Source organism: Cetorhinus maximus, chromosome 4, assembly GCF_964194155.1.
Source record: "Cetorhinus maximus chromosome 4, sCetMax3.hap1.1, whole genome shotgun sequence".
NCBI lineage: Eukaryota > Metazoa > Chordata > Chondrichthyes > Lamniformes > Cetorhinidae > Cetorhinus > Cetorhinus maximus.
The window spans coordinates 134,699,160-134,715,154 of NC_135882.1; the positions used below are offsets into that span (position 1 = coordinate 134,699,160).

At 45.6% G+C, this 15,995-nt stretch overlaps 1 protein-coding gene across 1 annotated transcript in view; it reads right to left on the reverse strand.

Moving 5' to 3' along the window:
• The window catches only part of tmie (transmembrane inner ear), a 56,790-nt gene extending 41,212 nt beyond the window's left edge, over positions 1-15,578 (reverse strand). The window contains exons 1-3 of the mRNA XM_078541241.1: positions 15,511-15,578; positions 14,794-14,911; positions 7,569-7,683 (exon numbers count right to left, since the gene is read on the reverse strand). Coding sequence (XP_078397367.1) covers positions 7,569-7,683; positions 14,794-14,911; positions 15,511-15,578 — 301 coding nt within the window. The remainder of the gene's footprint in view (positions 1-7,568; positions 7,684-14,793; positions 14,912-15,510) is intronic.
• Positions 15,579-15,995: the final 417 nt, after the last annotated feature.

Here is a 15,995-nt window from a genome sequence, read left to right on the forward strand (position 1 = left end):
TCATATTAAGGTATGATGCTATAGGCCTATACACCTGTCCCGTTGGGGAGTACCTCATTGTCCTGCCTCTCCTCCTCCTCATCCTGGTGCGCAAGGCACAGTCTCTTCCTCCTGACCTCTGCCCTCCCTCTAGCTTCCAGCTGCTCATGCTGACTAACTTCTAAGGTGTCTATGTGCAAGGGTGTCATGCTCACCTTGTATTTTCCTTCGCATGAAGCACTATGCACCCTTCCCAAGCACAAAGTTATTCCAGGCACCTGGTTGCATGAATCAGTAGGGGCAAAAAAACACTGCCCTGTGAGTCCAGCAGACTCACCCTCCTATGCCCTTGGGTTAAAGCAAGACAGTTTGAATTGAGTTTTTGCCAATTCTGGGTCAGTTAAGATAAGTTTAAAGTTAATTCCACAGGGGCATCTGCACGTCTCCAAAGGGTGCACAAAGCTCAGACCTGCTCCTACCAGCTCTACTCTGCGCACATTGCATTTCACTAGGCTGTGAGATCAAAATCCAATTTGAGTTGAGGCAGTCACTGATTTATATGGGCAGCTGCCTCCATGAAACACACATACTCGAAATGCAAGCCAACCCCACTCCCACCCACGCGAAAATGGTAGGTGCTGTGTTCCGGGGCGGGACTTGCAATTTCCGGGCGCGTCCGCCATTTTCTCATTGGCGGAGAGGCTCCCTTTCGTTGTGGAAAATTCAAGCCATAATCCTCACATTTTCATTTGTCTTTGTTATATCTACAAACTTGCTGACATTCAGGGTTTCATCCAGGCCACTAATTTAAAAAAAATGTGTGGCTTTGCAGTGATTTTCCCTTCGTTGGGCGTGTGTGGCGGGCGGGCCTAGGAATGGCCGCGAAATGGACCGTCGCCTACGATCGGGCCCCGTCCGCGATTTCACGCTGGCTGGCCAATTAACGGTCAGCCAGAGTGAAATGCGTGCTGAGAGCCTCAGCGCTGCCGGGGCGAGGGCGGGAGGAACACAAGAGCTGAAGTCTGCGCATGTGTAGGGGAGTGCGCACTGAAAGCTCCCTGAAGGCACAGAGCTGCCTCAGGGAGCTGAAGAATTTTAAAATTAAAAATAAAGATTTTAAAAATAAGGGAAACATGTCCCCCACATGTGACATAATAAAATATAATAAAAATGATGTTTCAAAACTTTTATTTTTTAAAATTACTGTTGGAAATATCATCTCGCCCGTGTGAGCTTGTACACGGACAGGGGAGAGAGCTCATCCTGAGTGAGACACAGCCAGAGTGAGTGTGGGTATAGGCAATTTGGTGCACAGTGGGAATTGAACTGGTAAGTCTTTTTAATTTCTCTTTAATTTTTGTAAGTTCAGTGGTCTAGTTAAAAGGTTGGTAAGGTAGCTGACTCAGCTGACTGTGTGACAGTTAACTGTCAATCACCTGAAGCCTGATTAAGACCTGAATAGGTACTAATTACTATTTGAAGCTTAACTAGTGTGAGTTACCTCAGCTTTATTTAAGAAAGGGACTATTTAGAAGCACACTACAGTGTGCTTGCACACAAACAGGGGAGAGAGCTCATCGTGAGTGAGACACGGCCAGAGTGAGTGTGGGTATTGGCAATTTGGTGCACAGTAGGAATTCGGTGCAGAGGGGAAGAGGTGCTCTTTGCATTTTTTCTTTGCTATCCAGCTTCTTAAATCTTCAGAGCGTGGTCTTGCCCTGCTGCATCAGTAGAGGCTACAAGGGAAAGGAATGACTGGTAAGTAGTGGGTAAGGTCTGCTAAGTATTTACTACTTTAATCGCTTATAGTTTAAGGTCTTTTTGTGGTTTATAGTTTGTATATTCGATAGTAATGAGGATCAGGAAAGAAGGGCCCTAGAGTTTAATTTAAAGGGATAAGTCATGGCAGGAGAGCTCAATGCTGTGGTATGCTCCTCATGCTCCATGTGGGAAACAGGGACATTTCCAGTGCCCGGGACCAGCATGTGTGCAGGAAGTATGTCCAGCTGCAGCTCCTGGAAGCTCGGGTTTCAGAGCTGGAACGGCGGCTGGGGACACTGTGGAGCATCCGCGAGTCTGAGAGCATTGTGCATAGCATGTTTAGAGAGGTGGTCACACCGCAGCTGAAGGGACTTGAGGAAGGAAGAGAATGGGTGACCACCAGGCAGTCCAAGAGAAACAGGCAGGTAGTTCAGGGGTCCTCTGGGGTCCCGCTCGCAAATCGGTATTCCATTTTGGAGGCTGATGTGGCGCTGGTTCCTCCAGGGAGTGCAGACAGAGCCAAGCTTCTGGCACCACAAGCAGCCTGTCTGTACAGGAGTGGGGGAAGAGAGGAAGAGCAATAGTAATAGGGGATTCTATAGTCAGGGGAATAGATAGGCACTACTGTGGCCATCAACGTGACTCCAGGATGGTCTGTTGCCTTCCTGGTGCCAGGGTCCGGGATGTCACTGAACGGCTGCAGGGCATCCTGAATGGGGAGGGTGATAAAGCAGAGATCATGGTACAGGTTGGTACCAATGACATAGGTAGAAAGAGGGATGAGGTCTTGCATGAAGAATTCAGGGAGTTAGGCAGTAGACTAAAAAGCAAGACCCCTCGGGCTGTAATATCTGGATTACTCCCAGTGCCACGTGCCAGCGAGCTCAGAAATAGGAGAACAGCGGAGATGAATACATGGCTTAAGAGTTGGTGCAGGAGGGAGGGTTTTAGATTCCTGGATCAATGGGACCGTTTCTGGGGAAGGTGGGACCTGTACAAGTGGGATGGTCTACATCTGAACCAGAGCGGGACCAACATCCTTGTGGGCGGGTTTGCTAGTTCTGTTGGGAGGAGTTTAAACTAATTCAGCAGGATGAGGGGACACAATGTTAGCAGAATAGGGACACATCATAATACAGGAAAACAATCAAGTCAGAGGGAGCACAGCTGCATTAAGTTTCAAGTGACTAAGGCAAGGCTGGATGGCCTCTACTTTAATGCCAGGAGTATTACAGGTAAAACGGATGAGTTAAGGGTGAGGATTGACATGTGGAATTGTGATATAGTAGCCATCACTGAGATGTGGTTGAGGGAGGGGCAGGATTGGCAGCTCAACATTCCAGGATATAGAATCTTCAGGCAAGACAGGGGAGGGGGTAAAAGAGGAGGAGGCATTGGATTATTAGTTAAGGAGTCAGTTACTGCAGTAAGGAGAGATGATATCTTGGAGGGGGCATCAAATGAAGCTTTGTGGGTAGAATTTAGGAATAATAAAGGGGCAGCCACATTGTTAGGTGTTTATTATAGACCCCTCAGATAGTCAGCGGGAAATTGAGGAGCAAATATGTGCACAATTTGCAGAGGTGTGTAAAAACAATAACAATAGGGTAATTATATTAGGTGATTTCAACTTTCCCAACATTAATTGGGATAGACATGGTGTTAAGGGCTTGGATGGAGTCGATTTCTTGAAATGTGTACAGGAGAATCTTTTAGGTCAAAATGTAGAGGGTCCAACAAGGGATGACGCATTGCTGGACCTAATTCTGGGGTGGCTGAGGTGGTAGTGGGGGAGCATTTTAATGATAGCAACCACAACATGGTACAATTTAAGCTTGTTATGGACAAAGAAATAGACAAGTTTCAAAAAATGTTTTGGATTGCAGGAGAGTGGATTTTAGTAAAATAAGGCAGGATCTGGCCAAGGTAGACTGGGAACAGTTACTTGTGGGGTATCTACAGAGGAGCAGAGGAGGGCATTCAAAAAGGAAATGGGGAGGGTACAGGCTCAACATGTTCCCTCTCGGGTGTTGGGAAGGAGTAACAAGCCCAGAAAACCATGGATGACCAGAGATATTCAGGATACGATGAGAAGGAAAAGAGAGGCTTTTACCAGGTACAAGGGAAGCAAATCAGCAGAGGCATTAGTGGAGTACAGAAAGTGCAGGGTGGAGCTTAAGAAAGCAATTAGGAGAGTAAAGAGGGGATATGAGAAAGCTCTGGCTGGTAAAAGTAGGGAAAATCCCAAGATATTCTATAAGTATATCAATGGGAAAGAGTAGGGCCCATAAGGGACCAAGAGGGCAATCTATGGGTGGAGCCAGAGGACATCACTAGAGTGTTGAACCAATACTTCACACAAGAGAATGAGGATGAAGGTATCGAACTCGGGGAGAGAGACTGCGAGGTTCTTAAGCAAATCGATATAGGGAGTGACAAGCTATTGGAGGTGTTGGCAGGCTTAAAAGTGGACAAATCTCCAGGTCCGGATGATTTGTGTCCCAGACTGCTGAGGGAGGCAAGGGAGGAGATCGCAGGGGCTCCGACCAAATTTTTAATTCCTCTCTGGCCACGGGGGAGTTGCCAGAGGACTGGAAGACAGCTAATGTGGTTCCGCTATTTAAAAAGAGTTGGAGAGATAAGCCAGGAAACTACAGGCCAGTGAGTCTCACGTCAGTCGTAGGGAAACTATTGGAGAAAATTCTGAAGGACAGTATCTATCTCCACTTGGAGAGGCAAGGTTTGATCAGGGATAGTCAGCATGGCTTTGTCAGAGGGAGGTCATGCCTAACAAGTTTGATTGAAGTTTTTGAGGAGGTGACCAGATGTGTAGATGAGGGTAGTGCAGTTGATGTAGATAATATGGATTTCAGCAAAGCCTTTGACAAGGTCCCACATGGGAGACTTATAAAGAAGGCAAATGCACATGGGATACAGGATAATTTGATAAGGTGGATTTAAAATTGGCTTAGTTGTAGGAGACAGAGGGTGATGACAGAAGGATGCTTTAGTGACTGGAAGCCAGTGTCCAGTGGTGTACCACAGGGATCTGTGCTGGGTCCCCTATTCTTCGTCATTTATATAAACGACATAGATGACTGTGTGGGGGGTAGGGTTAGTAAATTTACGGATGACACAAAGATTGGCCGGTGGTTAACAGTGAGGTTGAGTGTCTTGGGCCACAAGAAGATATAGACGGGATGGTCAAATGGGCAGATAAGTGGCAGATGGAATTTAACCCTGAAAAGTGTGAGGCGATACACTTTGGAAGGAGTAATTTGACAAGGAAGTATTCAATGAACGGCATGACACTAGGAAGTTCTGAGGAACAAAGGGACCCTGGAGTGTGTGTCCATAGATCTCTGAAGGCGGAGGGGCATGTTAGTGGCGTGGTGAAAAAGGCATATGGGACACCTGCCCTTATCAATTGAGGCATAGATTACAAAAGTAGGGAGGTCATGTTGGAGTTGTATAGAACCTTGCTGAGGCCACAGCTGGAGTACTGTGTGCAGTTCTGGTCGCCATATTATAGGAAGGATGTGATTGCACTGGAGGGGGTGCAGAGGAGATTCACCAGGATGTTGCCTGGGGTGAAACATTTAAGTTATGAAGAGGGGTTGGATAGACTTGGGTTGTTTTCATTGGAGCAGAGAAGACTGAGGGGCGACCTGATCGAGGTGTACAAGATTATGAGGGGCATGGACAGGGTGGATAGGGAACAGCTGTTCCCCTTAATTGAAGGGTCAGTCACAAGGGGACATAAATTCAAGGTGAGGGGTAGGAGGTTTAGGGGGGATGTGAGGAAAAACCTTTTTACCCAGAGGGTGGTGACGGTCTGGAATGCACTGCCTGGGAGGGTGGTGAAGGCGGGTTGCCTCACATCCTTTAAAAAGTACCTGGATGAGCACTTGACACGTCATAACATTCAAGGCTATGGGTCAAGTGCTGGCAAATGGGATTAGGTAGGTAGATCAGGTGTTTCTCACATGTCGGTGCAGGCTCGATGGGCCAAAGGGCCTCTTCTGCACTGTGTGATTCTGTGATGAGGTTTCCTGAAAAGTGCAAAGGCCGCCTGGCCTAGTCGCCCGCCCGCCAACTGTAAGGTTGGACAGACAGCAAAAAATAGATTTAAATTAATTGATTAATGCCCTTAATAGGCCTCTTAATTGTCAACGGGCGCGCTGCCTAGTCTCAGGCATGCCCGCCGACCAAAATATTACGCGAGTATGCGATGACGTCGAGACGCTCGTTCGACGTCATCACGCATTATTTTACTCCCGATTGGGTCAGGCGCACGCCCACCCGCAGGACACAAAATTCTGCCCCTGATGCCCATGTATAAGCCCGGAAATTCTGGGGAATTTTAAAATGCCTATTTCCTACAACAGGTGATCACGGTGATTGAATATAGTGGGAAAATAAATAAGATCTCTTTCAAATTATTTTAAAAACCTTTGCTCAGCACAGCCAGTCTATTTTATGTTTCAGCAAAAGGGGCAACATGCAAATAGGAAAAAGGAGGGACCAAGGACAGATCCTTGGGGGACTCCAGAGGTAACACTGCAGGAAAGGCATTCCTGGAGATTGGCTGATTATTATTGGAAAGGTAAAAGTGGAACTAAGTGAGGGTAATCCCACTAAATTGCATGATAGAGGAGAAGCTTTGGAGGAAAACAGTGTTGTCAACCATGCCAAAAACTGCAGAGAGGATAAAGAGGAGTCATATCCTGCAACTCACCATGAACAACACCATAGAGATCCAATATATTAATTATGAAATGTTTTTATTTATATAACACATTTCATATTCTCATGAAGAGTTCTGATGAAGAGTCATATGGACTCGAAACGTTAACTGTATTCCTCTCCGCAGATGCTGTCAGACCTGCTGAGTTTTTCCAACTATTTTTGTTTTTGTTTCATATTCTCAGGACATTTGAAAGCGCTTTGTAACCAATGAAATACTTATGAAGCTTGTTGTAAAGTAGGAAATGGGACAGCTGATATTTGCACAACAAGAATTATTTAGTTGGCTGTAAAGTGCGTTGGGATGTCCTGAGGTTGTGAAAGGTGATATGCGAATACAAGCTTTTCCTCGTAGATAAGAATTTCAACATTTATTGTCTTTTATTTTCTATTGCAAAACCAATTCCCAAGTAAATTAGCCAGTGCATCATAAGTTCAATTGATCCTTCATTGTCTTCAAAATGTCACTTAAGGACACTTATCATTTGCCTTCTGAAAGCCCTGTAAATCAAAACTACTGAATGGCTCTTCACCAATTTAGCCATAATTTCAAAGGTGGAGTACCTGCCCATGTATATCTTGTAGTAATGCATTGAATTTTAAAAATTACAAATGAAGCAACAATTAACTATCAAAGTACTGGAATGTTCAGGAGCAGGAATTCAATCTTCAGAAGGATGTTATGTGAATCATAATTACTGTCTTACTTTAGAACCAATTTCAAGAAATACAGCATAATATTCAGTGATGGGGCTCAAACCCACAGCTGTGATTCCACCTTTAGTGAGTTCAACCAAGCATCTCGTATCTATAGAGCAGTTGTCACAGAAGCCAACACTTCCCCACAAAAAGAGGGAAATATATAGGGCTAATATGTCTATTCAATAGTCCATCTTTAATAGATCCTCTCACTCAGTACGAAGACTATCTCCCAAAAGCAGTCTACATTTTCTTTACTCGAGAGCAAGGAATGGAAAGGCATTGACTCCCATCTCAGTCAATATCCCAACAGGCCACAGCTAGCCCTGGCCATATTTCTTATTGCCCATAAGAACAAGAACTAATTGGTTACAATGACTTACTCACGGCCAAGACGAATATGGAGAAGACCCCGATCACCTGCCATAGTCGCAGTCCCCAGAAAACCACAGTTTCTGATGTCACAGGGTCCGATTTTTTTGGAGGAATTGTAGTGGACTGCAAAATAAAAGAATGTCACTAACCTTTTTGCTGGTTGTAAAACATGCTATAACTGCATTCACTTAATATGAAATGGTGTAAATTTACTGGAAATATAGGAGCAGGAGTGGACTATTCAGCCCTATGAGCCTAGTCTGCTATACAATTAGATAATAGCTGAACTGTATCCCAATTCCATTTACCCACTTTGTTTCTAGATATTCTTTCCTCATAAAACATTATCAATTTCAGTCTCGATAATTTCAGCTGTCACAGCATCCACAGTCTTTTGTGGATCGAGCTCCAGATTTCTATCACAATTTTTGTGAAAAGTGCCTCCTGATTTCATTCCTGAATAGCTTAGCTTTAATGAATATGCCCCTTGTTCTGGTTTCCCCCACCAAATAAAATAGTTTTCCTATATCTGCATAGTTAATTCCTTTATCATTTTAAACACCTGATGATCTCTCAACCATCTAAGCTGATGAATACAAGTCAAGTTTATGCAACCTGTCCTCACAATTTAACCCTTAATTAAATCTGCAGTGTCCCTGCTCCACAGCCAACAGATTTTTCCTATGGTTCCATGTCCAAAACGGAGCACAGTACTTCAGGTCTGCACTTTACAGGGGCTGTGAAACTGAAGAATAACTTCCTCCCCTTTGTATGCCAGCCCCATAGTGATAAAGGCCAATATTCCATTATCTTTTTGATTACTTTTTGTTCTATGCACTAGATTTGTGTACATGGACACACAAATCCTTTGATCATCTACGGTTCCTATAGTCTCTCCCGGATAAAAAACACTTAGATTGGTCTTTTTCAGATCCAAAGTGAATGACCTCATGCTTCCCCACATTGAATTCTATGCGCCATAATTTTTCCCACTCATTTCATCTGTTTGTAGAGTCAGAGAATGATACAGCAGAGAAGTAAAGCTATTTGACTCATTGTTCCTGTGCCAGCTCTTTGGTAGAGCTATCCAACTAGTTCTACTCCCCTGCTCTTTCTTCTTAGCCCTGTAATTATTTCCCCTTCAATTTTTTACCAATTCTCTTGAAAGTTACTACAGGCTCTGCTTCCACCATCCTTCGCATTCCAGATCACAACCCCTCACTGTATAAAAAATGTTTCCTCATGCACTGCTGGATTTTTTGCCAAACACCTTAAAACTGCATCCTCTGGTTATCAACCTTTCTGACAATAGAAACAGTTTCTCCATATTCATTCTATTAACACCTTTCAGGATTTTCCCTTCACTTCTATCAAATCTCCTCTTACTTAACTTTCTGGGCTCTGAGGAGAACCAAGCTTCTCTAGTCCCTCCACATAACTGAAGTTTTTCATCCATGACACCATTCCAGTAAATCTCTTCTGCTCCCTCTCAAAGGCCTTGACAGCTTTGCTAAAGTGCAGTGATCAGAAGTGAATACAGTAAATCTCTTGGGGCCTAACCAGTGTTTTATAAATATTTAACATAACCTTCCAGCTTTTGTACCCTATGGGTGGAATCATCTTCCGTTTGCAATGGCCATCATGGCGGGTGGAGGGGGACGGAATTTGGCAGGAGGGGCAGAGATCGGTTTCATGCTGGCATGAAATCACAGCGGGATCATCCGATGGTGTCCACCATGGAGAATTGCAAATCCCACTCGAGGCTGGCGTGAACCTGATTTGCATCCTGCTAATGGGTTGCAAAGTAAGGCCCAGCCAGAATTGTCCCCCCAAGCCTATTTTACCGTTACGCCGGTAGGAAAACACACCGGCCCAGAACACGTCTGGAAAAGCGTGACGTGCAGAAGTCAGGATTACCTTTAGGACCTTGCTCAGATCGCGGACATCTGAGGAGAAGAAGATGCCTACAGCTACCGGACTCTGAGGGAACATGTGAATCGCGTGGTGGGTGGATCCTTGTGCATATGGCTCTGCCGCAAAGCAGCTCTCGGGAGGTGGGATGTCTCCACACAGCTGCTTCAACTGCGTTGAGGCTTCGGAACTTCATAGACTTTGCCATGGGCTGGTACGGATGATTTGCGAAGGTGGGGGGGGCGGGGAAACAGGTAAACATATGAGGGAGGGGTCTGTGGAATCAATGACAGCGTCCTGGAGAGCAAACTGATGGTGGGCATGACAGGAAGGGATAGTTAGAGTAACAGGTGGCAGAGGGAGCTGGTAGGGTGGGAGGGTGACAATATCAGTAAAAAGGGTGGTTGGTGGGGACACGGAGGTAAACACGGACACAGGGGGTGGAAGAAGGAGGCTGGGGAGGCCAATGTGGATTGGGGTGGAATTTGCAGGAAGTTGGGAATGTGCTGATTCTCCTGGGCTGACAAGGGTTTAGGCTGCAAGTTTATGGTTGGGAGGCCTGGGGTGTCTATGGTTATGGGGGAATGGGCGTAGGTGACAGGCACAGGAGAATGGTGGGGGAGCTCATGTAGAATTTAACCACTACAGTCTTTTTGAAATTAAAAGTAAGCGGAGCCTCGTGTTGGATGGGTACAGGCGCTGCATGGGAGTGCAACTGGTGGATGGGTGGAGATGCAGGTTAGCTCAGGTGGCCAACTGAAAGAGAACCCCAACAGGTAACATTGAACATGCTCGCGACAGTGAAATGAGTGTGATGGAGAAAGGCTCTGTGTGCACAGGAAAGTGCTTGCATGAGGCTCCGAAAGACCCTTCTACATACACTTTCACCTTCAGAATCACTCGTGCACTCGTGGTCTAGCTGCAGCTGAACTGCTAGTGGGGGTGGTTGGTGTGGGGGATGTGGGGGGAGCACTCATGAAGCCTGTAAATGAACCTGAAAGACAACATTACACATTATTATTTTCAGATTATAAAATGACAAAATGTGTTCACCCGTGCAACCACGTGATCAGAAATTCTTAACTTTTCTAGGCCTACCACTTCTTCTAGGTGCTGACCTGACATCCGCAGCAGGGGTGGAGACAGCCTGTGCAAAGGTTGGCCCTGTTGCCTCTAATGACTTTGGCGTGTGTCCTCTGAAGAGCTGAGTCCTTGAGAACCCCAGCTTGCTTTGGCTGTCCTGTGGGCCAGCTGCTCCCTTTGTAGTGACAGAGGATGAGGTTAAGGGGGTCGCAGGCAAACGGGACTTGGAGGGAGTGGACAGCCTCTGAGACTCCTGATTGGATAACCCAAGGGTGTCCAGCTGCTGTTCCTTGTCCCTTCGGATGTCCAAGGGCCCCAGCCTGACTCCTTGAGGGGAAGAAGCATCTGGGGGGGACGTCGAGGTGCCCCACTTACCTCTTGTGTTGCTACTGCAGGAACTCAGCCATGACTACAGTGATGGAGTAGAGATCTGTGCACATCTCCACGTTCTGCTGGACCAGGGTCTCCATGGCATCTGCCATCCTTCCCATGGAGACCTCCATATATGCACATATGGGCACCACTTCATCAGAGAGCAGGCGTATGCACTCCTCCAACTCACGTGCCAGTCTGCTGAGGGCTTCCAACAACTCTGTGTGATATTCCTCCACCTTCTGCTGGCTCTCCACGATGAGTTGGAAGGCCGACTCCAGAGGCTGGTCATATGACTCAGCCTTACAGGTGCCTCTTCCCCAGCAATCTTTCGACTGCTGGAGTGATCAGCTGAATCTGCCTCCTCCTGCTGCAGACACGTGTCCATGTGGTGACCACCAGATTATGAACCTGAGTCTACTCTAAATCTAGGTCCCACCAAGGTGTGTGCCTCTGCGCTGGTGGAGGGTGTGGGTAAGCGCTGTGACGGGTCTTCCAGGCTGCTTATTTCTAGCTCTTCCATGGAGGAGGTGTCCTTTTAGCTGGAGGTAAGGAACCTGGATGTACCTGAGGGGTTGGTTAGCTGAGGGTGTTGGTCACTTGGCAGAGCTCCCTGTGAACCAAAGTAGTGATACTTAGTGCATGGCAGCAGAGTCAAAACCAGGAGAGAGAGAGCACACAGCTGCATTGAGAGAGGGAAGATCTGGTATAGGATCCTCACGTGGGTGTTCACCGCCGACCTCACCGTCCTCACCAGTCAGTGCAATGGCATGATCCTCAAAGTGAGTGTGGAGCCTAATGTTGGCCACTCCACCCTCCCAGTCTGGGTCCTCTCCCCGCTGTTGTGAGCCAGCTTCTCCTGCATGAAAACAGATGGAGAGACTGTGAGCAAGACACATGGCACAGCAGACGATAAGGATGCATGGAACGTTTGTGTGGTGAGCGGAGCCATGGACAGGATGAGGACGCGAGCACCAGAGGATATGAGCCTGATGGAGATGTGAGATTGTGTGTGAGAGTTATTGGTGTTTCCCTTGAGGTGTGAGATCCCTGTGGATGTGTGATGGGTTTGAGAGTGTGTGAATTGAGAGTGATGTGATGGTTGACTTATGCTGGTGGAATGGATGAGATCAGTCAGGCTCTTCTTGCACTGGATGGCTGACCTCCTCTGTGCTCCGTCGGTACTGACCACCACTGCCACCACCTCCCAGGGTGATTCTGGTGGACCTCCTGCGGAGAAGGGGTAGAGGATATCATGGCAGCCTTCCACTGTGTCCAGCAGGCATCCCAGAGAGGTGTAACTAAATTTGGTGTCTGCTGTCACCTTTGCTTTCGGGGCCATATGTCACCTGGAGCAGTCCTGGTCTGTAGAGATGAAGTAGGTTGTGTTCTGGTGCACTTTAAATATGGCGCCTGGATCGAGGTAGCGCTGATGCCATGGTGTGGCAGGCAAATCTGAGCCTGCCCACCAACGATCCAATATATTTCCTGCGAATGCATTATTAATGAGGCAGGAAGCAGATGATACAGTGCAAAACCCGCCATTGCAGCCGGTGGGTAAAACGCCATGTTTTATGTCCACCACTGCACTTAGTGCAAATCTGGGATGATTCACCCTACTTTTCTATTAGTAAAGCCAAAGATCTTGTATGCCTTTTTTTAAACAGCCTTCTCAACTGGTCCAGCTATCTTCAAAGATTTGGATACATACATCCTCGGGCTTCTCTATTCCTGTACATCCTTTAAAATTGTACCATTTAGTTTATGCTGCCTCTCTACGTTCTTCTTACCAAAATGTATCGTTTCACACTTATTTATTTTAAATTTTATCTTCTTTAAGATTTTCTTTAAAGCCTACTTCTTTGACCAAGATCCTGTCATCTATCTTGATGTCTCCTTCTGTGGCTCAGTATCAAAGATGTTTTCATTGATATTGCGCTTGTTAAGTGCTTCAGAGCATGTCACTGCATTAAGTACACTGTATAAGTTGTGTTGTTGACATGTGTGTTGTAGTATGACTTTACGGGATGTCAGCATGACATCACTGGAAGGGAAATGAGTCATGTGATCCAGTCTTAGTTTCACTTTTGCTTTGAACCCACATGAGCGATTGGTGCCTTGTGTCTTGTACAGTAAATATGGCCAAGTTATTATATCATTATAATAACATGATAATGTGTCTGCCCATTTCACTGGTCTATGTTCTCTGAAGCCTGTTACTGCTTTCTTCATTATATACTGCATTTCTGAATATTGTGTCATTTGTAATTTTTCAAATGATGCTGTTTATACACAAGTCCAGGTCATTAATGTATCAAAATGATATATGCCCCTTTGTAATTTCCTGTCCCACCTCACTGAAGTTTTGAGAGCAATAATTGGACTTAGAGGCCTGGGCACTACAATCAAACTGGTGTTACATTTTGCAAAGGATTTGTTGGGCTGAGGGGATGGTGAAAAGCTCCAACTGTGGGCCTTGCAAAGCCCAGAATGGAGTTTCTCTCTGTTGTAACACATGTACAGACATAGAGGACAGAGATTTGTATTGTACTTGCATAATATCAATATTACACTAAAGGGGCCCCTAATGGAATCAAGTATTTTGGGGTGGATCTTGACTTTTTGCAAACAGGTGATAATGAATCTAAATTTCAATGGAAATAAAAATCAGGAGTGATATAAAATGGACAGCAGATTCTCTATCGCTATTTTAAAATAATGTTTGTTCTATTAAAGAGAACGTTCCAGAGATCTTGAAATAAAAGTAGCAATTACAATACCCACACCTCTTGAATACTTATTCAAGCAGACCTTATTCATACAGACCTTTCTATCTTGACTTCTGAACCACAATTCTTGCTATGTATTTTGTGTTGTTGAAGGGTCTTACACTCATAAATCACTGAATTAGCACAATTATGTTGTTTTTACCTCTCTTTATTTTCTCCCCTTTGACCGACTCACTTATTCTTTCTCTCTGCTCATTATTCTCCCTTTTTTCTCTCTAATACTTCTTTTTTCTGTCTTCCTCTCTTTCCTACTCTCTCTATTTCTGTTTCTTTCTTGTCTTTCCGGTTCCATTTGCTTTTTATCTCCTTCCCTCTTTCCTCTTGCTTTCTCTGCTATCAGTATGCTTCTCTGTCTTGAAAGTACAGGTACAGTTGTGAAGAATAACACAGGGCTAGATATTTTTGGTAGTTCTTCAAACATTGAATGCAATATGGTATATATTTAAATATTTGGAACGTTGAATCATAGCTATTAAATATTTGAATTTCTAAAGCAAAAATCTGAATAAAAGAAGTTGTGGTAGAGCTGCCAATCATTGAACACAGACTATTGTTAACTGATGCTTTTAGTTGATCCCTGCTGATGACAATCTGAACCAGAGCACTTAAGATTGTTATGGTGATTTCAGTCAGGTCGAATAATTGATTTCCATTTAGATTCAGATCCTTCCTGCTCTATTTATTTCACTATTAAAGTTTCAAATATTGAGATTTTATCTTTTATTTATTTATCTCTCTCTGGAATGTGGGTGTCACTGGCAAGTATTTATTGTCCATTCCTGGTTGATCTTGAGAAGGTGGTAGTGGCCTTCTTCTTGAACTGCTGCAGTCGCTATGATGCAGGTACACCCATAATGTTGTTAGGTAGCAATTTCTAGGATTTGACCCAGTGACAAAGAAGATACATGACCAAGTTGAAATGCAGCTGGGAGGGAAACTTGGCAGTGATGGTTGGTGTTCCCATGCACCTGCTGCTCTAGCCCTTTGACGTGGTGGGAGTTTTGAGTGGGAACAGTTCTATTCTAAAGAAGCCCTAGTGAGTTGTTGCAGTCTCAGCCCGGGACAAACCAAAGCTCACAATGAGCAACAACACAAAGATAGAAAAGGCTAAGGTCAGGAATTTCCTCAGACCTGCTGAGGCTCCGTGAGTGAAGCTATGGCAGTATGACAGGAGCAGCTCCAAGGAATCTTCCCACCTAAGAGAATAGATGAAGTAAATCAAGAATTAGAAATTTGTTGACTACAAGTCTCTGACTTTAACTACCTCCACCTGGCCGGAAGGAGGTCAGGGGGCAGTCGAAATGGAGCAGTGTGACTTATTCACTCCTTTCCCACCCTGACCTGATCGGCTATAATTTCATACAGCAGGCAGCCAGGATATTTGCCCCAAGCTGCCCTCTTTAAATATGCTGATCGGATTCCAGTGTTGTTATCATCGCCTGATTTTCAAAAAAAGACTCTTTCATGAGACTTAGACATCACTGATAAGGCCAACATTTATTGCCCATCAGTGGTGACTCCAGGCTGTTGATGGGGTATTTGATGATGGTAATGCCATTGAAAATCCACAGGAGGGGATAGACTTTCTGAAGCTTTGACTGGCACTCTGGGCAGGGGAGCAATAATAGCTTCAATGCGAGATTGCGTATGTCAGGAGCTGGATTCAAAGCTAGAAGAAGCCCAGGCAGGTTTGTTTTTAAAAAGTTATTTGTAGGTTTCTTTCTGAGTCAGGACATGCCAGGTCACCACTCTGGATTATCACCATCAGATTTCCACTCTGCTCCTATTTACTTACCTTACACCAGAGCTCCACAGTTTCCACCCAGACTTCCGAAGCGGGGTCTCCTCAGAAATGTGGAGCATGCCTGTTTTGGAAACCCTTCCTTCGTAGTGCAGGAGTGTTGGGGGGATGCCAAGCCACGCCCACTTTTTACAGCACCAGCTGCCTTGCTCCAGTAAATTTAAACGTCCCAAAGCCACTTTGACAAGCTATGGAGAGAATGTAAGTGTTTAAGGTAAGTGGGTGAGAGGGTAGGGTGGGTCGGGGGCTCAGGGGGTCGGTGGGTAGTCAGGTCGGGGTTTGTAGTCGGGGGTAGGGGGTGGTAGTCGGGAGGCTTGAGGGGGTCATTCAGGGGTTGGTTGGGGAGTCAAGAATCATAGATGGGTTGGGGGGGGTCAGAGTGTTGTCTGGTGGTCTGGGGATAGTCGAGGGGCTTGGGGGGCTAGTTGGGTTGGGTGGGTTAGTCCGAATGGGGTTCAGGAGGGTGGTGGGCTTGCTGG